Below are 23,236 nucleotides of genomic sequence, written 5' to 3'. Positions count from 1 at the left end.
GACCCTGGCCTAGTAACTTCCCTAATGCCAAGTTTCCTTATATGAAATGGCAGTATCAATACATCCACTGGAGGATTATCTCACTGCACATCCCAGCACAGTGTCTGACACATAGTAAGTGTTCAGTAAATGTTAACTACTATTGGTATCAACATCATCTTTTTTCTCTACTGGGTCATTCCCTAACATGTTCTAGTATCTTCCACCTTATAAAATAACACGGAATCTCACTTGATTCCACAGTCCCAGCTTCTACCTATTTGTTTCAAGAAGAAAAAGTTGTGTACATATAGCCTCCACTTGTCCATATCCCATTTACTCATTTACTCTCCAACTCGCCACACTCTAACTTCTGCCCCAACACTCCTCTGAAATGGCTTGCCAAAATCCCCTGTAATTTCAGTGTTGCCATATGCTAAAGATGTCTTTATCCTACCCTACTAGACACTTTGGCACAATACTCCCTCCTCCTTGAAACACTCCTTTCTTCCTTTCACGACCCCACACTCTCCTGGTTTTCCCACCTCTGTCCTTTTTCTCTTCCACTGCTCTTTCTCCTCTAACCCACTCAAAATGCTGGATTTCTTGGGGCTCAGATCCAGCTCTCTCATTTTCCCTCTATACGATCTTATCCATTGTTATAAGATCATGTCACTCCTCTACTCAAAAATATCCCGTGGCTTCCCGTTTGACTCAGAACAAAAGCCAAAGTTTTACGAAGACCTTCCAGGCTATAGGTGCTCTGCACAGCCCTTCTCTACCCTGTTAACTCTGACCTCATCTCTCTCACTCACCGACCCCCCTTCTCTGCCCACTCCATCCACAGCTTTCTGCAGCTCCAAGGACAGGCAGGCACACTCCTGCCTCAGAGCTTTGTACCGGCCTCTGCCTGGATGCTCCTCCCCAGAGCCTTGCACAGCTCATTCCCTCACTTCCTTCAGGTTTTCACTCAAACAACATCTTCTCAGTCAGGTCTTCTCTGGTAAATCCTATCTATAAGTTCAACCACATCCCCCCACCCCACCCCTTTATGCCATATCCTCCTGCCCACTTTACTTTTGCTCCTTAGTACTTATAATCATATGCTGTATATTTTACAATTTTACCTGTTTACAATCTATCCCCCCCACTAGAAGGTAAGTTCCACGAGGGCAGGGATTTTGTCTATTTTGTTTACCTACGCATTCTTGGTGCCTCTAACAGTGCCTAGCATGTGGTAAGTAAATTTATTAAGTAAATAAATCTCCAAAGGTTTTTTTAAAAAGATTTTATTTATTCATAGAGAGAGAGAAAGAGCGAGCGAGCATGGACGTGAGAAGGGGGGGCAGAGGGGGAGAGAGAGAGAATCTCAAGCAGACCACTGAGCACGGAGCCCAAGTCGGGGACTCAGGGCTGGATCTCATGACCCATGATGACCTGAGCTGAAATCAAGAGGCGGATGCTTAACCGAATAAGCCACCTAGGTGCCCCTCCAAAGTTTCTTTTTTTAAAAAGTGGTCCTAATGTCTTTCAGACTTAAATCTCTAATCCACACCTCCAAGCTCCCACTCCTAAATGCACTCTTTCCTTCCCTCGCATTCATCATCAAGGCCTATCAGTTCTATCTCCTACACTGGTCCTCGAAACCATTCACTTCTCTCTAGGGCCACCACCCTTGTCTAAGCCCCACTACTTTGCAGCTGGATTACTGCAATAAGCTCATATCTGGTCTCTACATTCACTCTTGAACCCTTCCAACCCCATCTCCATCCAGCAGCAATAATTACTTTCTTAAAGCAAATGGAACCAAATCATCCACTGCTGTAACCCACAAGACTTCTCAACATACTCACTTCTTACGCTTTAGGTCACAGAGGAGCTGACAACTCAAAGATGTCTTCCCTTTGTCTCTCCTACTCCCTCCTGTCCCTGCATCATTCTCTTCTATCATCAACCTGTATGTTTCCTTTGGAGCACTAACCACAATTGTACTTATTTTACTTATTTTGTTTACTTGTTCTTCATAGTCTCAGTAGACTATAAATTCCATGAAAACAAGGACTGGTGATTCTTTCCACAACGCAACAGCTAGCACGGTGCCTGGCAACATAGCTAACATATTTCCTGAAGGAAGGAAGCAACTGATCAACCCAGGCAGTGCAATAAATGTACAGCAGAAAACACAGACCGTGAGGTATACTGGGTAGTGGTCCAGAGTACAGGCCTTGGAGTGAGCCCACCTGGTTTCACACCCCATGTGTCTGCCACTTAATAGCTATACCCCTGGGGCGCCTGGGTGGCTCAGTTGGTTGAGCGACTGCCTTTGGCTCAGGTCATGATCCCAGGATCCTGGGATCGAGCCCCGCATCGGGCTCCCTGCTCCGCGGGGAGCCTGCTTCTCCCTCTCCCATTCCCCCTGCTTCTGTTCCTTCTCTCACTGTCTCTCTCTCTGTCAAATAAATAAATAAAATCTTTAAGAAAAAAAAAAATAGCTATACCCCCTGAGGCAGGTTACTTCTCTATGCCAGTTTCCTCATCTGTAAAGTGGAGACAAGAATAGTACCTATCATTCTAGAAATAGTGTAAAATTTAATGGAGAGGATACATATAAAATGCCTGTCACAGTACTTCTCTTAACAATAGCCCTCAGCTGCTACTTACATCCTACTAGGAGTGACTTTAAGATTCAAGTGACTAATAGAGTTTTATTTATAGTTAGATGAACTACTTTGAATACCTTAATAACTATTTCAAGACATGAAAGTCCATTAGGGAGACCTACTTTCTAGTTATTAAACAAAATATTTCCTTTATGCCATAAATTAAGGGTCCTCTACATATAACACAAAAGCAATGATTCTGCTTTCAGAGTTTCTCACCTAGAAGAAGAAATCTCTAAGACTCCGAAATGTTTCATAAAATTAATATTCTATGTGATTAGTCTATCTTAAGTGTATTTACAATGGTATTTTCAATGCTAAACTACTAATTAACATATGTAACAAACTAATAAACACCCATTCATACAGTTTATATATACATATATTCCTCGTTTTACCAATGAGGGAATTCAGATTTACAGAGTTTATGCTTCTTGCCTCAAGGTCAGAGACCGTGCCTGAAAAATGGTTAATTTCTATTTTGAATTCCACCCGAGATTAGAAGCTTTCTTACACTTACACACAAATATAGTTGCTGTTTCGTAAGGGCTTAAGAACAATGTGAGAGCAGTAGTTCCACATACCTTAAGCTAATTGGCCTGTTGTGTGTCCACAGAGTACATTTACAAGTAGTCTTAAGGTTTTTGTTTATAGTTTTCTGCATTTTACATGCTCTACAATGAACATCTATTACTTTCATAAATAGAAAATAAGTATATATTTTTAAAATTCTTACCATACAAGCTTGACTCAGCCGATATTCCATAGTTAATACTTCTTGCAAGGTCTTTGAAGACCCCTCTATGAGTTGCCTTAGTGTGATCTTTAGGGATGTTGGAGACATTTTACTAATTACCTATGAGTGAAAAAAAATTTTTTACTAGCTTTAGCCCAAGAGTTCCTTTATTGTCTATAACAAACTAGCTGAGTTTTGATATAAATCTTAATTAAAATTTGCTCCTTAAACAGTACTTTCACATGACAGTTTCATAAAAGTGAGATTATGCTGTAGCCTCATCCTGTCAAAGCACCAATGGTTTTCTAATCTCTTTTAATAACAAAACAGATCATTCCACCAGTGGAATAAATGCTGTACCCATAAATTAATAAAAGAAATCTATACTTTGTAGCTGCCTGACATAAATTATGATCCCAACTAGGTAAGCAAACAGTGATTATGCTTAAGTAAAATTAATACACATCTTACAAACAACTAAGATTTCAGAGAACATTTTAGCTTATAATATAAAGAAGGTAGAGTAGAAATATAGCTCTTTCCTTCCCATTTTGTGACTACAGAGAAGTGTTTGAACTGAACTATAGACTTTATAAATAAATCTACTTACCTTAAAAGTAAGGAGAGAAAACAATTCACGATACCATGAGGTGGTGTTCTATAGTATTTAAATATTTAATAAAGTAAGAATACCAGGCCTGACTCCTTGGCCACAGTGCCATGCGCCCCTTCCTTTTGAATTTAAAGATGCTATTACTAGTGTTCTGACACACGTGTATGACTGTGACCAATAGCTGCTGCAAGAGCTCCCATTATATGCTATGTAAATCTGATGCTTGCCCTCTTCATCATTGCCATATACAGTTTTCAGGCCTGTTGTTGAGTTATTGCCTCAAAGGTAGAAATTTTACTTTCTGAGTTCAAAGAATTCCCCACATCAAGATTCCAGGTTCCTTGTAGCATCCTCAAGTGTGGCATGCAGAGTCAGAGAACAGACTGAATGGACAGGGCATTATTTTACCTAGCAGCTGCTAAACCTTAAATAGATGACAACTGTACAGGAAAAGTTCAAGGAAGATCAGTTTCCTACCTACAGTCACAAAGCCGAAGAAAAGGTGAGAAAGAGAGAAAAGCAATTAAGGCTTTTTATGCATCTGATTCATCTTCGTAGGAACTCACCCTTCTGCCCTGAGTACTGTATGCACATGATCTCATTTAATGCCCCTGGAGCAATCCCACTCCACGGTCTCGCCTTTCTGGTTACAGACCATGAGGATGATGGCCCCTGTACCGTAGTCTGCATACTGTGCTAGGAGGCCCCTCCTCTCCACAGGCAATAGACAAGGGGTCCATTTTGCTGACAAAACCACTAGTTTTCTCTAGCAAGAGCAGTGCCCACATGATCACAGGTCAACAGCTGGAAGAACTTCATTCACAATGCTGAAAGGTGAACTTAAAGGACTGACATAGCCACCTTCTATCTTTTCTAGTCTACAAAGTCAATGAAGCTATGATTCCCTTTCCAAAAGGCTGTAGTATATAACCCACAATCATGTACCTCAGAACTACCATCATGGCTAGTTGCCTGTGTCCTCTTTCTTGGTTTGGCACTTTACATATAATCCAGAATTCTCAAAACACAAACTCTGTCTTTGCTATACTTCCTCAGTTGGCTACCAATTAATTTCATTAAAAAGGTCACTTAGGGGCGCCTGGGTGGCTCAGTCGTTAAGCGTCTGCCTTCGGCTCAGGTCATGATCCCAGGGTCCTGGGGTCGAGCCCCGCGTTGCGGGGAGCCTGCTTCTCCCTCTCCCACTCCCCCTGCTTGTGCTCCCTCTCTCTCTGTGTCTCTCTCTGTCAAATAAATAAATAAATAGTCTTTTAAAAAAAAAAAAAGACCACTTAATAAGAAAACCATCCCACTTACAATTGCACCAAAAATAATAAAATACCTAGGAATAAACTTAACCAAGGAGGTGAAAGACCTGTATGCTGAAAACTATAAAACACTGATGAAAGAAACTGAGGATGACACAAACAAATGGAAAGAGATTCTATGCTCATGGATTAGAAAAACCAGTATTGTTAAAATGTCCATACTACCCAAAGCAATGTACAGATTTAATGCAATCCCTATCAAAATACCAACAGCATTTTCCAAAGAACTAGAATAATGTTAAAGTTCTTATGGACCCACAAAAGACCTCAAATAGCCAAAGCAATCTTGAGAAAAAAGATTGAAGCTGGAGGTATTACAATCCCAGATTTTAAGATAATACTACAAAGCTGTAGTAATCAAAACAGTATGGTACTGGCACAAAAATAAACAGATCAATGGAACAGAAAGAGACTCCAGAAATAAACCCACACTTATATGGTCAATTAACCTACAAGAAATGAGGCAAGAATATACGATGGGGAAAAGACGGGCTCTTTAATAAATGGTGTTGGGAAAACTGGACAGCTACATGCAAAAGAAAGAAACTGGACCACTTTCTTACAGCATATAAAAAATAAGCTCAAAATGGACCAAAGACCTAAATGTGATACCTGAAACCATAAAACTCCTAAGAGAAAACATAGGCAGTAATTCTGACACTGACAGTAGAAACATTTTTCTAGATATGTCTCCTAAGGCAAGGGAAACAATAGCAAAAATAAATTAGCAGGACTACACCAAAATAAAAAGCTTTTGCACAGTGAAGGAGACCATCAACAAAATGACAAGGCAACCTACTGAATGCAGGAAGATAACTGCAAATAATATATCCAATAAGGGATTAATATCCAAGATATATAAAGAATTTATACAACTCAACACAAAAACAAACAATCCAGTTAAAAAACAGGCAAAAGACATGAACAGACATTTTTCCAAAGAAGACATACACATGGCCAACAAACACATGAAAGATATTCAACATCACTAATCAGCAGTGAATCAAAACCACCATGAGATATCACTGTACACCTGTCAGAATGGCCAGTGTCAAAAAGATAAGAACCAAGTGTTGGCGAGGATGTGAAGAAAAAGGAACCCTCATGCACTGCTGGCAGGAATGCAAATTGGTGTAGCCACTGTGGAAAACATTATGGAGATTCCTCAAAAAATTAAAAATAGAATTGCCATATGATCCAGTAATCCCACTACTAGGTACTTACCCAAAGAAAACAAAAACACTAATTTGAAAAGATACATGCACCCCTATGTTTATTGCAACATTATTTACCATAGCCAAGATACGGAAGCAACCCAAGTGTCCATCAATAGCCGAATGAATAAAGAAGATGTGGTACGTATATACAAAGGAGTATTACCCAGCCATAAAAAAAAAATGAGATCTTGACTTTTGCAACAACATGGATGGACCTCGTGCATATAACGCTAAGTGAAGTAAGTCTGAAAAAAGGAAATACCATGTGATTTCACTCATATGGTACTTAAGAAAGAAAACAAATGAACAAAGAGAAAAAGAGAAACAAAAAAAACAGACTTAAACACAGAGAACTGGTGGTTGTCGGGGGGCAGGGTGGGTGGAGGAATGGATGAAACAGACAGGAAAAAATGGCCACGTAAGGGCTCCAGTTGTTTGTGCTTGTGTCACACACACATAAATACACTAGGGGAAGAAAGGGAAGAAAATTTCCTTTGAAAAGGAAGGAAAAAATGAAGGGTGGGGGAATCGGAGGGAGAGACGAGCCATGAGAGACCATGGACTCTGAGAAACAAACTGAGGGTTCTAGAGGGGAGGGGGGAGGGAGGATGGGTTAGCCTAGTGATGGGTATTAAAGAGGACATGTACTGAATGGGGCACTGGGTGTTATACGCAAACAATGGATCGTGGATCCCCGCATCAAAAACCAATGATGTATTGTATGGTGACTAACATAATAAAATTAAATTAAAAAATAAAAGTAATAATAGGAAAAAAAAAAGCTTCACTGGTTCAGACATTTCATGAATTAGTAATTAAAGAGATTTCCTGTTAACAGACACCATATTAAAAAAACAGTGCATTGACAACCCAAGGAAAACTAGTTTCCAAAAATTCTTAGATATACTGGCAATTTAGCACAGAGACTCAGGGTTTGAACTCTGGAGTCCAACAACTCAGTGGTAGAATTCCAGCTCTACCACTTCCTACATGATTGATTTTAGTTTCCTCATTTGTAAAATGGAGATTGTAATACTACCCACCTCAAAAATGGATAGGGCAAGGTGTCAGAAACCAAACCAAATAGGGAAGGGAAGGGATGGCATATGTATGGAGCACATTCCCCTTAGCTCTCAGTTAAAGATGTTCACACGTATGCACGCTGTACAAATGAGGAAACCAGCCTGATAAGAATGTATCCAAGGTCACACAGAGCGGAATCTAAACCCAAGCCTGACAACTCCAAAGCCTACTTCTTTCTACATGCAAGGCTATAAAGGTAATCAATGCCAAAGGCTGATGAAACGTCAAAAATAACAAAGATGGAGAAAACATTATGTCAGGTGGTAGAAAGAAGTTAATAAAAACTTACTTGTGTAATTTTGATGGCAAGGGGGGAAAGACAAAGTCAGGATGGTAGCTTGAGGAAAAACTGTTAAGAGAAGGCTTTTTGTAAGAGTAGGAAAGCTTTTGAAAATAAGAGCAGAAGGAAGTGTGCCTTCACCCAAGAAAGTAAAATTTTGAAAATAACTGAAAGAGGGAGAGGACTGATGCCAAGTAGTTCCTAAATGAGGCAGGAAAGGCTGGAATGAAAGCACAGATGGGGATGTTTCCCTCGGCAAGAAAGTGAGACACGTGTTAGAGGAATCAAAAGGATGATGGAAGAAAGTTAAAGGAGCTCATGTATTATAGCCTCATTCATTAAAAAGGGAACACAGAGACTCTTCCAGAAAACTGAATAAATGATTAGGACTTGGATCTTCAGCTATGTCAGAAATGTGTATGGATACGATCCTGCAACCATACAACCTGGTGAACATATTTCTACTTCCTGGTAAAACACTGGTAAGTGTTGTAACTAAATTATCTGACCCTTTAAAAATTAGCTGTCTCATGTATGCCAAAGAGCCAACTTCTTTTTTCCTTTATTTGTATCAAATAATTCACATTCTCATCTCAATTCAATATTAGTGAGCATTTACTATGCATTAGACACTTCAGAGGAGACAACAATGAACAGGACATGGTCCTTGCATTCAGAGTGTTATCAGCATTATAATCATTGCCTTTTTGGTAAGAATCCTAGAAACCCTTCTTTTGTTATCAAATCCTAGGGAATTTCCAACAAAAGAAAAATTCAGGATACTCCCTCTGCCCCTCCCCTCAGCATCTTCCTGAATACTCAATAACATACAGTTTAACATGCATTATCCAACAAGTCTATATTGATACAATTAAAAAAACAGTAGTCAACAAGCCTATAATGATACAATTAGAATAATTCTACCAAGTAGGCCTCAGGGTTGACTGAAGGGCTAATACAAACATATAAGCTCCAACTCCTTCTATGATTTAGGTGATCTTAGAAAATGAGCTTTAGAGTCTTTTTTTTTTTCTATATAAAAAAAGGATGTAATTTATGACATTCTCTAAAAATCTAGGTTCTGTCAGATTTAACTCCAAAAGAAGGAACCCCAACAATTAGGAATTCATGTATATTTAGATCATTTATATTTACTATACTATGAACTGTGGTTACTCTTCTAAATAATCTTACATATTTTGTACTTATATCTATAAATCTTTTCCAGAAGTGTTCAGATTGACAATAAACCAACAGAAATACAAAATAACTGAACTAGAGCAAGTCAGTCTAACTCATGGTATACTGCAGTTTCACAGAAATATTTTTATTTTTAAATATATTCTTTATCATTCTGAAGGGTCATAAAATTATATAAAGGCCAAATAGCACTTTAAAGAAATGGGCACTGGTATTTCTTTTATCTACATCAAAGGCTTAGAGCCAGTCCAACAAGAGTGCTTTTTGCAATCTTAAGACTTTTCCAGTAATTTCTTAAAAGCCTTAACAATTTAAATAAAATTCAAAGATAATGTCTAACGAATCAAGTACTGCTCTTTCATGATATCCCAAATGCTCCTGATAGTGTTTTAGGGTCACTGATAATCAATCAGTGGACTGGAAAGCTGTTTTCCTGTTTACATAAATTGATGTATTTTCCCCTTAAGGTTTATTGTACTCCTTCCCCAAAGACACAATATATACCCATCAACACTGCCATTAAATTACTCCTACTGATAGCAGTAAACAGCACAGTGTAATGGGTACCTTCAGCAAACATAATACCTACTTCTATAGGTCAAACTGTTTTTTTTTTTAATATAAGTAGGTATGTCATTTTGATTTTTTAAATAATTAGCTTTACTCAGGTGTAACTTAGATATAAAATCCACTCACTTTAAGTGCAGAGTTCTGTAACTTTTGATAAATATATATAGTTGTGCAACTACCTCCACAATCAAGATTTGGAACATTTCCATCACCCTGAAGAGTTCTCCTTCCCTCAACTCTGCCCGCAGGTAACTGATCTGTCTTCTCCCTAAAATTTTGTGTTCTCTAGAATTTTATAAAAATAAAATCATAATAAGTAGTCCTGTGTGTTGTGTCTGCTTTCTTTCACTTGGCACAACGCTTCTGAGATTCATCCATGTTATTTCATGTAGCGCTAACTCATCCCTTCTTACAGTTGAGCAGTATTCCAGTTTTGGGCCATTATAATAAAGTTACTATGAACGTGTGAGTACAAGCATCTGTGTGGCTGTATGTTTACATTTTTCTTGGGTAAATCCCTCGGGGTGGGACTGTTGGGTCTTGCAGTGAATGTACATCTAACTTATAAGAGACTGCCGAACTGCTTTCCTGCCAGCAATGTGTGTTGTAGATGTCCCATATCCTTACCAACATTTGGTGTTGGTACTGTAAATTCTAGCCACTCTAACAGATGCACAGTGACATCTCACTGTGGTTTTAATTTGCCTTTTCCTAATGATTAAAGATCTTGAGCATTTTTACATGTGGTTACTGTAAGGCCATTCACACATGTTCTTTGGTGAAGTGTCTAGATTCCCATTTTCTAGGTGCACTGTTTGTATTCTCATTAACTTGTAAGTGTTCTTTATATACAATAAAGTCCTGTTATCAGATACAAGGTTTGCAAATATATTTCTTCCTAAACTGTGGTTTATTTTCTTCATAATGACTTTCAAAGAAGAAAGTATTTAATTATAATAAAGATCAATTTATCATTTTTTTTATTTTGCAGTTCTTGCTTTTTGCATTAAAAATCTTGGCTAACCCAAAGTCACAAAGATTTTCTATGTTTTCTTTTTGAAGTGGTACAGCTTTAGCTCCTACCTTTAGATGCATAATCCACTCTGAATTGCATATGGTGGGAAGGAGTTCAGAGCATGTTACCTCAAGGTGTGACACTTTGGCATATAGATTATTTTGAGTTAAAGGCACTGGAGAAACAATAGGACCTTCTTTTCCAGAAAATAAAACTCCCATGTGAAAATGCCCTCCGTGTAGCAGCAGGAAGACATTCTTATCACCAGAGACAGGGAACATGGGGCCAAGACATCTATACAAATAAACCTTGTTAAACTAACCCTTATCTTCCCAGTTACTTCTTCACCATTTACTACCACTAGACCAAACTCCTTTCTCTTGTCAATTCTTCACAAATTTGTCTAAAAGGTACAAAAGCTTCCTACTCTGGTTATTTGTTCAGATCTTCATTCTCTTGTGCAGGCTCCCATGTACATGTAAATTTTTAATAAAATTTGTATGTTTTTCTCCGGTTAATCTATCTGACTTATGTCGATTTAATTCTTAGGCTGGGCTGGAGACCCTAAGAAGACAGAGGAGAATTTTCTCCTCCCCTACAAAGAGTCAAGTACTTTTTTCCTCTTGCATATGGATATCCAATTGTTCCAGGACCATTTGTTGAAAAGACTATCTTTTCCCTACTGAATTATCTTGGGAGTTCTCGGCAGCCTTTACTTTAGTCTTAATTTACCCCCACTAGTAAAATGTAAACCTTCTGGCTGATGGCAACACAAACTCTTCCCAGACCTGTGTGAGTCTTGTTAACTGTTCAAACTACTGCTTTCCTCTGGTTCTTTCCCTGGTCTTGTGGAGTTTTACCTAAAATACGTATAGATCAATATTCTGAAAATTCCTGCAGGAAGGAAGCCAAGTCAACCTTAGGGCTTTCCTGTTTGTTTCCTTCCTCTCAGGAATCACAGTCCTGTGCTGCCTGCATTGTCCAATGTTAACAAACACTTGTTTCATATATTTTGTCCAGTTTTCTAGCTGTTTACAACAGAAGAGCAATTTCTGTAGCACTTAATTCTTCAGGAACACCTGTCACTTTATTTTTTGTCACTTTATTTTTAAATAATACAGTATATGGCTAATTCTCAATGCTTACAGAAAGATTAGTAATCTTTTAAACTTAATTTCGCTATTATTTTGCTGTTCTTCTTTCTTAAAAGCTATGCCTAATTATTCTTAGTTCTCCTTTTTCCCAAATTTTTCACGTGTATGATTTCTTTATAGGAGCTTGTCATATTCTTATATATTAACTTCAAGTATAAAACTGAGTTTCTTTTATTCTTCATAAAATGAGCATTCAAAATCAAATCCCACACTGGTAATTAGAAAGAAGAAATTCCAAAGAATTTAAAAAGTCTTCTAATATTAAAAAAAAAAAAAGAACTTATATGCCCTTTAAGCCTTTAACACAATAGCCTATCCTATTATATTATTATATTATATCAAATCATGTCATATTATATCAATTAGTATAAACACCTAAAAGACAAGTCAAAAGCAACACTGGTTTCCCTGGCCATTTGCTCAGGAACACCTTCCTGGATACTAATTGGACCCACTGTTCCTTATTCTTATTTCTCTGTCTCTCTGGCCATGGACTTCATACTCCAGCACTCCTAAGGATTAGTGATCCTACTGAAATACCTTTCCTTGGCTTAGTGTCCTTGCTGACACAGTTGGGGGGGGGGTCTCAATCTCTTCTACTCACATTTCTTTGATTATTGATATCACTTGCAATTCTAAAAAATAAACACTTCCCTCATTGGTCCTGAAGAACCTTCTTTACTTTGGCAAGCCTGCTAGTCTTATTACCAGAAAAGGAAGATGAAACAGGACAGCATTTCCTACAGCTCAATCATGTTAAAAAAAAAAAAAAAAAAAAAAGTCCCAACTAAAAAATGGGCAAAGGACTTGAACTAGACATTTCCCAAAGATACAAATGTCCAACAACCATATGAAAAGATGTTCAGTATCACTAATCATTAGGGAAATGTACATCAAAAACACAATGAACTATCCCCCTCATAGCCATTAGGATAGTAGAAAAAAGAAAATAACGAGTTGGCAAACTTTATGCACTGTTGTTGGTGGGAAAATAAAATGGTGCAACTGCTATGAAAAACAATATGGAGCTTCCTCAAACAATTAAAAACAGAATTACCATATAATGCAGAAATTCTGCTTCTGGGTATATATCCAAAAGAATTAAAAGCAGGATTTTTTTTTATTTTATTTTATTATGTTATGTTAGTCACCATACATTACATCATTAGTTTTTGATGTAGTGTTTCATGAATCATTGTTTACGGATAACACCCAGTGCTCCGTTCAATACATGCCCTCCTTAATACCCATCACCAAGCTAACCCATCCCCCCACCCTCCCCTCTAAAACCCTCAGTTTGTTTCTCAGAGTCCATAGTCTTTCATGGTTCGTCTCCCCCTCTAATTCCGCCCCCTTCATTTTTCCCTTCCTACTATCTTCTTTTTTTCTTTTATTAACATATAATGTATTATTTGTTTCAGAGGTACAGGTCTGTGATTCAACAGTCTCACACAATTCACAGCGCTCACCATAGCATATACCCTCCCCAATGTCTATCACCCAGCCACCCCATCCCTCCCACCCTCCACCACTCCAGCAACCCTCAGTTTGTTTCCTGAGATTAAGAATTCCTCATATCAGTGAGATCATATGATACTTGTCTTTCTCTGATTGACTTATTTGGCTTAGCATAATACCCTCTAGTTCCATCCATGTCGTTGCAAATGGCAAGATTTCATCTTTTGATGGCTGCATAATATTCCATTGTATATTTATACCACATCTTTTTTATCCATTCATTTGCTGATGGACATCTTGGCTCTAAAAGCAGGGTTTTGAAGAGATATTTGTATACCCATGTTTATAGCAGAACTGTTCACAAAAGCAAAAAGGTAGAAGCAACCCAAATTAAATGCCCATCAACGATGGATGAGCAAAATGTGGTATATACACAAAATGGAATATTCAGCCTTAAAAGAGAATGAAATTCTGGTACATGCTACAACATGTATGAACCTTGAAACATTATGCTAGGTGATATAAGCCAATCACGATAAGACAAATGCTGTATGATTCCACTTATGTGAGGTATCCAGAGTAGTGAAATTTATAGCAACAGAAAGTAGAACAGTGGTTGCCAGGAACTGGAGTAAGGGGGAAATGGGGAGTTGTTATTTAATAGGTATAAAGTTTCACTCAGCTTTGTAAGATGAAAATGTTCTGGAGATTGGTTGTACAACCAGGTGAATATACTCAACAAAACTGAATTATATATTTAAAAATGGTTAAGATGGTATATTTTATATGTATTTCACCACAATTTAAAACGTGCATACACGCACACAAGAGCACCAGCAAATGGAGACTTTGGTTAAGTTTTCCCTAATGTGAGCTATGCATTGCGACACCTAAATTGCCCAAATAGCTTACATGGATTGTTCGGCATCATGAACAACCACACCAAAAGGGGGTTTAAAGCAGATTAGAGGAATTTCAACCACAAGCATTAAAAAAAAGTATTGAACTTTGAAAGAAAATCTAAGAAAGGACATGAGAAGCCATAAACTAAGCTACTATGAAAATTGCATCAGTTGTAAAGAATTTGAGTTACTCATATTTGTTATTTTTTTAACCCATGCTATCCTATAGTTATTAGCAGTGAAAACTTTAGAAATCTAAAGAAGGGATTAAAAAAAAAAAGCATGTTTTTATTTAATGATAAGCAAATATGTTGAAAAGATTATGTCCTTCCCCATGGGCAATTGAGGAAAGGAACCCTTATACATAGAGTAGATGGTTGCAACTTGACCATAAAAAGACTGGATCCTTGGGACCTACAGAAGGAAGAGTGGAGTCCCTGAAAGGCCAATAAGGGTTAGGAGCAATCCTAGAAGCTTACTGACACAAGTATTAGAATCTTTTCAAAAATTTGTCTAAACATTTGATCTGCAAACCTTTCACTGAGGCACCAAAAGCTATTTTCTCCTTCAGGGCTGTTTTTTGATGTATGTTTCTGGTTGAGGTAATTAAAATGAACCCTGTATCTAAGCTCTATCAGGGAAGCCTCAGTGGGAATTTTTTGATCCTCACATCATGTTGTTCCCAGCAGATACTAATATTTTGGAGCCACAATTGAGCTACAGATCAACTGAATAAAAATCAAAACCTGTCCTTCTGAAGACAGTGCCCACAGTGATCCTAGCCTACCGTGATCCTAGCTGTGATGGGTGGCTTGCCAGGTACCTACCTCTTCTGGATGCAGAATAATCGTAGTACCAGAGGAATAGAAAGAATATTGAAAGAAAACTGAGTTCTATCCCTCAGTTCTGGGGTAGGCCATTGGTTTTAAAATAGTATGTCATCTTGCATATCTGTACTGCTTTAAAGTGAGACCATATAGGTATGAGGTAATAATGTGCTGCATGACTATTCTCAAATGAAATTACTAAGTTCATACTTACCTGAGCCTATTGCTCAGGGGAGAAAAAACCAGGAATACTAGTTTCTATACTGCTCTGGAAACAAGAGAACAAGTTTACCAGTTTAACATCAGAATCCTTGAAATATAAAATGATTATCTAGATTTATGTGAGCATTCCTAAAAGCTGTTAAGACTCACATTAATTTACTATTGTGAATTAAGAAAACATATGACTGGTCTATCTACTCTAATTTATGCCTATCCTTGAAAGTTAATAGAATTCAGGGCACCTGGGTGGCTCAGTCATTAAGCAACTGCCTTCAGCTCAGGTCATGATCCTGGGGTCCTAGGATCGAGCCCCGCATCAGGCTCCCTGCTCAGCAGGGAGCCTGCTTCTCCCTCTCCTACTCCCCTTGTGTTCCCTCTCTCGCTGTGTCTCTGTCAAAATAAATAAATCTTAAAAAAAAAAAAAAAAGTTAATAGAATTCTAATTACTAAATAAGGCCCTAAGAGACTAATTTGGGATTTCCACCTTAAGAATATAGTTAACAATGGGAGGGGTGCCTGGGTAGCTCAGTCAGTTACGTGGTTAAGTCTGCCTTCTGCTCAGGTCAGGGGGTCCTAGGATGGAGCCTCCCCACCTGTTGGGCTGTCAGGCTCTCTGCCCAGTGGGGAGTCTGCTTATCCCTCTTCCTCTGCCCCTCCCCCCCCACCCTGATGTGCAAGAGCAGCTCTCAAATAAATATAATCTTTCAAAAAAGAGAAAGAGACAATACAGTAACAATGCGGAAGTGTTTTCATCTTCACAGGTGAAACTTTAAACTTTTCTAAGTTTTCTGACAACTGAAATGTGACAATTATACCTATAAACTAAAAAATACTATCAGATAAGGAGAAGCTATTAACACCTTTTCTATAAAGTAAAAGGAAACACAATTTTTTCTCTCCTTTGTGTAGAAGTCTGATATATTCCAAGTCTCAGAGTTCCAAGCATGTCAGTACTCATGCACGCCTTTATACAAAAACAGCTTTGTTTTGCTGTTACCAGTTGAGTGACATCATAGAAACATCAAAGTGTGCCTAACACTGAGAAACACTGCTTAAACCTCAGCTATGGGGATAGATGGGGCCTCTGACCAGGTTAAAAAGGATCATTTTTTTTAATTAAACCTACTGCTTAGAAAGACCATATACTGATCTGTTGCATATTCAACTGAATTTATAGATTAATGGCAGAATTGAATTGCAATATATTATAAAAAGACTATACTCCAGGGCGCCTGGGTGGGCTCAGTTGTTAAGTGTCTGCCTTCGGCTCAGGTCATGATCCCGGGATCCTGGGATCGAGCCCCGCATCGGGCTCCCTGCTCAGCAGGAAGCCTGCTTCTCCCTCTCCCACTCCCCCTGCTTGTGTTTTCTCTCTCACTGTGTCTCTGTCAAATAAATAAAATCTTTAAAAAAAAAAAAAAAAGAAAAAAGACTATACTCCAGTAACCCAACCCTTCTAATAAAAATGTTCTTAAATGCTTCTCCCCAGGACAAAGAGGACTCCCAGGAGATGAGGCATGCCTCCTTAAGTCTTTCTCTGTTACACTCACAGGACCTAAAAACAGCTCAGCTTTGTTGTCAACATCCAGCAGGTAGACAAGGCACTTGGGTTTAGATAAAGGTTTCGTGAAAATGCTTTCTGAGGCTCAATTGAGTTCAGGAAAAAAAAAAAAACCTATGCAGTGGTCTATGTCAACACCACAGAGTTCTGACACAAGAGGCTTCAAAGAGGCTTCCTTACCACAAGGATTCACCACGCTCAGGACAGAAATGATCCATATATTACCTTCAACTGTTCTAGGGCAAAAGATGAACCATCTTGCTGTAAATTTTCAATTATCTTTTCCAAGGTATTGGCCGAGAACCAACTATAAAAAAGGAAACACATGATTTCACCAATCTGCAAGCGATTTCTTCTTTCCAAAATAGCAATGAATCTAAACACAGGCTTTCCCCAAACCCCATTTCAATAATGAAAAATTTTCCAAGCTATTTTACAGGATGATGAAATAAAACCTTGCTTCTCTGGGTAAGTGTTTGCAGCCTACTTTTATTAATGCAAAATAAAGCCTAAATTTTCTCTTATGCTTTTTTGTATATATTACATATAAATAAATATCTTAACTGTGAAAAACTGATGCTTCTAAAATGTAGAGATAATTGTCTTATTTTCCAATAGTTTCTATCCCTCCTCTTCTGTTCCTTAAGCCAGTCTATCAGTCTCTCAAATCACTGCACAAAAAATCTTTTGATCAGCTTCATAAGACGTTCATAAAAAAATGACTTTATGAAGATAATTCAATTGTTATTTTCTAGCCTCTCTTTCCCATTAAAAAAAAAAAAAGTTTTACACTAAAATGAATCAGCACGATAGATTATTTCAGTATAATGGAGTTATTTCCCCCCTGAAAGAGTAGGCGAGAAGCTACTTTAAAAAGAAAAAATAAAAGCACTCTATCTGATCTCAAATTCAGTGCATTAAACACAATGTAATTACAATGTTAGCAAATTCAATTTAATATAGTCCTTCCAAAAGAAGAGATGTACTGAGACCTCTCTTTAAGTACCTGTTTATTTTGTCCATGTGTTCCTCAAGTATAAAAGACTTGTCTTGATCAATCTTGGACTATTTAAAAAAGAAAAATCTTATAATTCACTTGAAGTAACCCAAATCTAAAAATCCTTTAAAATGTCATCCTATTTAATGATACACTTTGTGACAGATTATCACTTTCAAATTATATCCAACAGTCTTATAAATAGCTACCACATGTTCAAAATTCAGATGGTGTTATTCCAGACTAGTTCTTAAAAGTGCCAAAGGCAAAATATGTTCTTTTATTTTTATTTAATATATTATTATATATACTACATCATTAAAGTATGGCAATGAATTAAGGATTATAAGGGACCTGAGAAGTCATCCTGCCCAAATTTCCATTTGATACATAAAACTCCTACCACATCCCTGATATTTGTGTAGCACTGACCTCCAGAGAGAGAAAACAGTAGCTTGAGAAGGAACTCACAGTGCTTGAGTAACTGTAATTAGGATTTTTTTTTTTTTTTAATTCTGGGCCAGGTCAGTCCTCTCACGTTTATAGTTCTAGTGAATCCTGCTTCCACCTCTTTTCTCACAGAGTGCAGTTTTGTGTCCCCTCACAATCAGGTCCTTCTTATGCACAAGTTCCAGTTTATCAAGTGTGGAATGTACACGTTAGCTATAGGTATGACCGAATCATAGCAAAGTGCATCAGGACTCCACATACCCGTGTTTGGATATAACCCTTTTACTAATAGGACTAAGTCTGAGTTAGTTTGGGGGCAGTACTATTATGTTTTTGTTTTTTTTGTTTTTTTTAAACCGGTGCTGTTGTAGGCTACATTTCTCCCCGTGCTGTACTTTAAAAATTTGGTACTTTGGACTGAAATCCAAAATTTTCACTTACCTCTACTGTGACCCTGTGATTTAAAATAAGAAATACAGGGGCGCCTGGGTGGCTCAGTTGGTTAAGCGTCTGCCTTCGGCTCAGGTCATGATCCCTGGGTCCTGGGATCAAGCCCCAGGTCGGGCTCTCTGCTCAGCGGGGAGTCTGCTTCTCCCCCTCCTCCCCGCTCAAGCTCTCTATCTCTTTCTCTCTCTCTCAGATAAAATCTTAAAAAAAAAAAAACTCAGATATAAAAAGTTTAAAAAAATAGGGCGCCTGGGTGGCTCAGATGGTTAAGCATCTGCCTTCGGCTCAGGTCATGATCCCAGGGTCCTGGGATCGAGTCCCGCATCGGGCTCCCGGCTCAGCGGGGAGCCTGCTTCTCCCTCTGACCCTCTCCCCTCTCATGCTGTTTCTCTCTCGCTCGCTCTCTAAAAAATAAATAAAATCTTTAAAAAAAAATTAAAAACTAAAAAAAATAAAAAATAAGAAATACAGGGAAACCTGGCTGCTCAGTTGGTAGAGTATGCAACTCTTGATCTTGGGGGTGTAGGTTTGAGCCCCACACTGGGAATAGAGATTACTTAAAAATAAAATAAAATAATAAATACATATTTGGTCTTTGCCCATATATTTGTTCTTTGTTCCTGGCTCACAGCTCCCCCAAACCTTGAAATTTCTTTAAGAAGAGCATCTTTTGCTGTATGTTGTATTTGGTCTTTTGTCCCAAAATTAAGGTGAAATGGGCCTTTTGTTATTCATAACAAGCCCCTTCCCATCACGGTTATGTTAACAGAGGTGACTCTTGGAAAGCTCCTAAGAATGGGGCTGGTCTCCAGGGGAACCAACCAGTGATTAGAAAATTAGAACTTTCAGTCCCACCTTCTAATCAAGCCCCGCCCCAACACTGCCACTACCTCCCGCCTCCCTCCCTCTACCTCCAGTAAGGAAAAAGGGGTTGGAGATTAAGTTCAATCGCCAATAGCTAATAACTTAACCAATAGTGACTATGTAATAAAGCCTCCATAAAAAGCCAAAAGGATGGAGTTTGGAGAGCTCCAGGTTAATGAACACATCCACAAGCAGGGAGAGTAGTACATTCCAACTTCATTGGGACAGAAGCTCCTGGGCTTGAGACCCTTCCAGACCTTGCCCTGTGTACCTTTTACTGGACTATTCATTCATATCCTTTATTGTATCCTTTGGAATAAACCAACAAACATTAAGTATTTCCGAGTTCTGTGAGAAATTCTAGCAAATTATCGAACCCAAGGAAGGGGTCACGAGAACCCCAATTTATGGTCAATCAGAAGTACAGGTGACAAGCTAGGACTTGTGACTGGCATCTGAAGTGGGGTCAGTCTTGTGGGACTGAGCTCTTAGGTTGTGGGATCTGATGCAGATATCTATCCAGGTAGATAGTGTCACTACCGAAATGAATTATAGGACACCCAGGTGGGCTGCATTGAATTGCTTGATGTGTAGAAAACCCACACATCTGGTGTCAGAAGTGTTGTGAATGTGGTAGTATGAGAAAACACAGGGAGTGTTTTTCCCATACATTTATTACCTTTCACACTGATCTTATTAAACAGATCACTCTATAAACTTGAAGGGGTTTTTTAATCCATATTCTTTTACCTAATTTTTTTTCTTAGTTTCAAATCAATTTGATCAAAATGCTGTCAACATTCTCACCCAAATCACTGAGAAAAAAAGCTGAAAAAGGCCAAGATGACTTTATCTATAGACTAATACCCACACGTTTAGCAGAACTCTCTGGTAAGGCCCTTCAACTCCCACCCACTCTAATCCATGCTATATTTACCCAACATGAGAGACTGTCAAATGCTTTGACAAAATCTGATGAAATCCTCATGTGCTCTGTGTTCATATTCATTGCTCTGCATTCATTCAGAGGCTCTGTCAATCCATATTCATATTCTTCAGTTCTGAATAAATTTTTATACTATTTTTCTAAATATCTCCTCCCCTTTCTCTTCTGTTATGAATTCCTAATAATTAGATATAGACCTCTAATGTTCCTTTCTCTCCATTTTCCATCTTATTATCCTTTTTGTCCTCTTATAGTTTTCCTCAACCTTCAATTTTAATCTAATTTGTTGCGGGTTTTTTCCCTTTTGTTATCACATTCTTTTTTACTCTTTGACTACTATATTACATCTGTTATTTCACAGATGAAATATTTTCCTCTGACCTGAACAATTACAGTTTTAACAATTATAGTTTTTCTTTTTTTCAAGTTTCCTTTCCCTGCATAGCTTGCTTCAAGTGCTTTTTTTGTTCTGACCAATTTGTTTTTATACTTGGCATAAAAAAATTTTAGCATGAAGTACTAAAATTAAGTAGCTTTATGTGTAAAGTCGATCACAGTTATAGGACTGTCAATTGTCTGATGAGTTATAAATTAAGCAAAGATTAAGCAAAGACCTGGATGTTTCATTGTTGCAGGGGGGATGTCCTCAAATACAGGCTTTTTCCTTTTTCTTCGAAGGTACTGCTTAGGAGTGGGATGGTGCTATTGACTGAATGTTAGCGTCACCCCAAAATTCATGTTGAAACTCTAATCCCCAAAGTGATGGTACTTGGAGGTGGGGCCTTTGAGAGGGAATTAGGTCAAGAGGGTGGAGCCCTTATGATGGGATTAGTGCCCTTGTATGAAGAGACCTGAGAGAGCTCACTTTGCTGTGTGAGGATATAGAAAGAAGGCGTCTGTCCATCTGCAAACCAGGAACAGGTCCTCACCAAGAATCTAATTTTCTGACACCTGATCTTGGAGTTCCCAGCCTCTAGAACTGTGAGGAAGAAGTTTCTATTGTTTAAGCCATGTGGTATTTTTGTTATAGTTGCCCAAACTAAGATAGAGGATATTTAATAGCCTGGAAGCTAACTAGGAAAAGAGGCTAGAGGTCTTCCTATTTAGTATGTTCTGACTCTTTTTAGTAGAGCACTTCACTTCGCCTTCCCCCATGATCAGCTAGGTCTGTCTGATTTGACCTAAGTAGTAAATTTCTACTCTCAGCCAAACTATGAAAGGATGGCTGGTGGTACAGGAGAGAGACTTCTGGAGGCCTAACTGCACCTTATAAAAATTTGCAGGGATCTTTTGTTTTTCTGCCCACCTCCACATCCCAGTCTTCAGGGGACTCTGGTACCTTACAGAGGGTACAGAGCAAAAACTGGTTTGCTTCTTCCTGGCTTCCCCTACTAAAGGATAAGATATTTCAGCGTTCTCAAATCTAAAGTAGCTGCCCTCGTCCTTCTGTTCTCAAGCTTCCAAAATATTGACATCTCATACCTGCCGTTGTCTCCTCTTCTGTTCTATTTGTGGATTTGTGCCTTTTTTATTCCTTTATTACAGTTTTAGTGGGGTTTTAGAAGGGAGCATATATTGAACCCATCATGTTTTACCAGAAGTCATATAACTTTTTTTTTTTAAGATTTTATTTTTTTATTTGTCAGAGAGAGAGAGAGCAAGCACAAGCAGGAGGAATGGCAGGCAGAGAGAGAAACAGGCTCCCTGCTAAGCGGGCAGCCTGATGCGGCACTTGATCCCAGGATCCTGGGATCATGACCTGAGCTAAAGGCAGCTGCTTAACCAACTGAGCCACCCAGGCGTCCCGTCATGTAACATTTTTATAGATTTTTGGCTCTTAAAAGAAAATTTAAGTTACACAAGTCAGGAATTAAAAGTGAACAATATATACTTTATCTTATATATGATATATAATTTATCATTATGCAGTATACTTTATCATTATACTTAGATATGCATCAGAGTTTCACTTTAGCAGCTCAACAGTGTCAACATTGAACCATCCATTACAGAAATGTCATGGTGCATTGCAAAAAGCTGTTGCAAGGGCCAATCACAAAACTACATGCTGAAATTCACCAGCAATGAGAAGATAAGCTGTGTTCTTGTGCGGCAAAGAAGTCATCTTCTTAGATGGCTATCCTAACAATTCTGAAACTCTGACTTTCCATCAAGCTTTCAAGTTAATAAATCCCAGCATCTTTATATCCACAAACTATAACATCCACCAACTGCTAATTTTTCAATCATTTCCCCTTCCCCATGAATTAAAATCTGAAGTGAGAATACTGACAAGATTACCTTTGCATGGTAAGCATCTAAGACATCTGCAATATTTTCTTTTGAGGGAGATTTTAAGGCTAACAAATCTTCTTCTAACATGCCCAACTAAAAGAGGAAAAAAAAAAGAAAACAGATCTGAACCCCAATACAAACATGGGCTTTTTAAAAAAAATTTTATTATGTTAATCACCATACATCATTAGTTTCTGATGTAGTGTTCCATGATTCATTGTTTGTGTATAACACCAAGTGCTCCATTCAATATGTGCCCTCTTTAATACCCATCACCAGGCTAACCCATCCCCCCACCCCCTCACCTCTAGAAACCTCAGTTTGTTTCTCAGAGTCCATAGTCTCTCATGGTTCGTCTCCCCCTCTGATGTCCCCCCCCTTCATTTTTCCCTTCCTACTATCTTGTTCTTTTTTTTTTTTTTTTAACATATAATG

General features: G+C 38.2%; 1 protein-coding gene across 2 annotated transcripts in view; it reads right to left on the bottom strand.

Annotated features, from left to right (window-relative positions):
• The window catches only part of HIBCH (3-hydroxyisobutyryl-CoA hydrolase), an 87,747-nt gene that overhangs the window by 4,726 nt on the left and 59,785 nt on the right, over nt 1-23,236 (bottom strand). For both annotated transcript variants that reach the window (XM_006726964.3, XM_031038011.2), the window contains exons 9-12: nt 22,808-22,894; nt 17,809-17,867; nt 17,028-17,109; nt 3,376-3,495 (exon numbers count right to left, since the gene is read on the bottom strand). In XM_006726964.3, coding sequence (XP_006727027.2) covers nt 3,376-3,495; nt 17,028-17,109; nt 17,809-17,867; nt 22,808-22,894 — 348 coding nt within the window. The remainder of the gene's footprint in view (nt 1-3,375; nt 3,496-17,027; nt 17,110-17,808; nt 17,868-22,807; nt 22,895-23,236) is intronic.

This window comes from Leptonychotes weddellii, chromosome 3 (assembly GCF_054177405.1).
Source record: "Leptonychotes weddellii isolate Sample4059 chromosome 3, ASM5417740v2, whole genome shotgun sequence".
NCBI classification, from domain to species: Eukaryota; Metazoa; Chordata; class Mammalia; order Carnivora; family Phocidae; genus Leptonychotes; species Leptonychotes weddellii.
The sequence above is the reverse complement of the archived record's forward strand: the minus strand, read 5'-3'. Positions and strand labels throughout refer to the sequence as shown.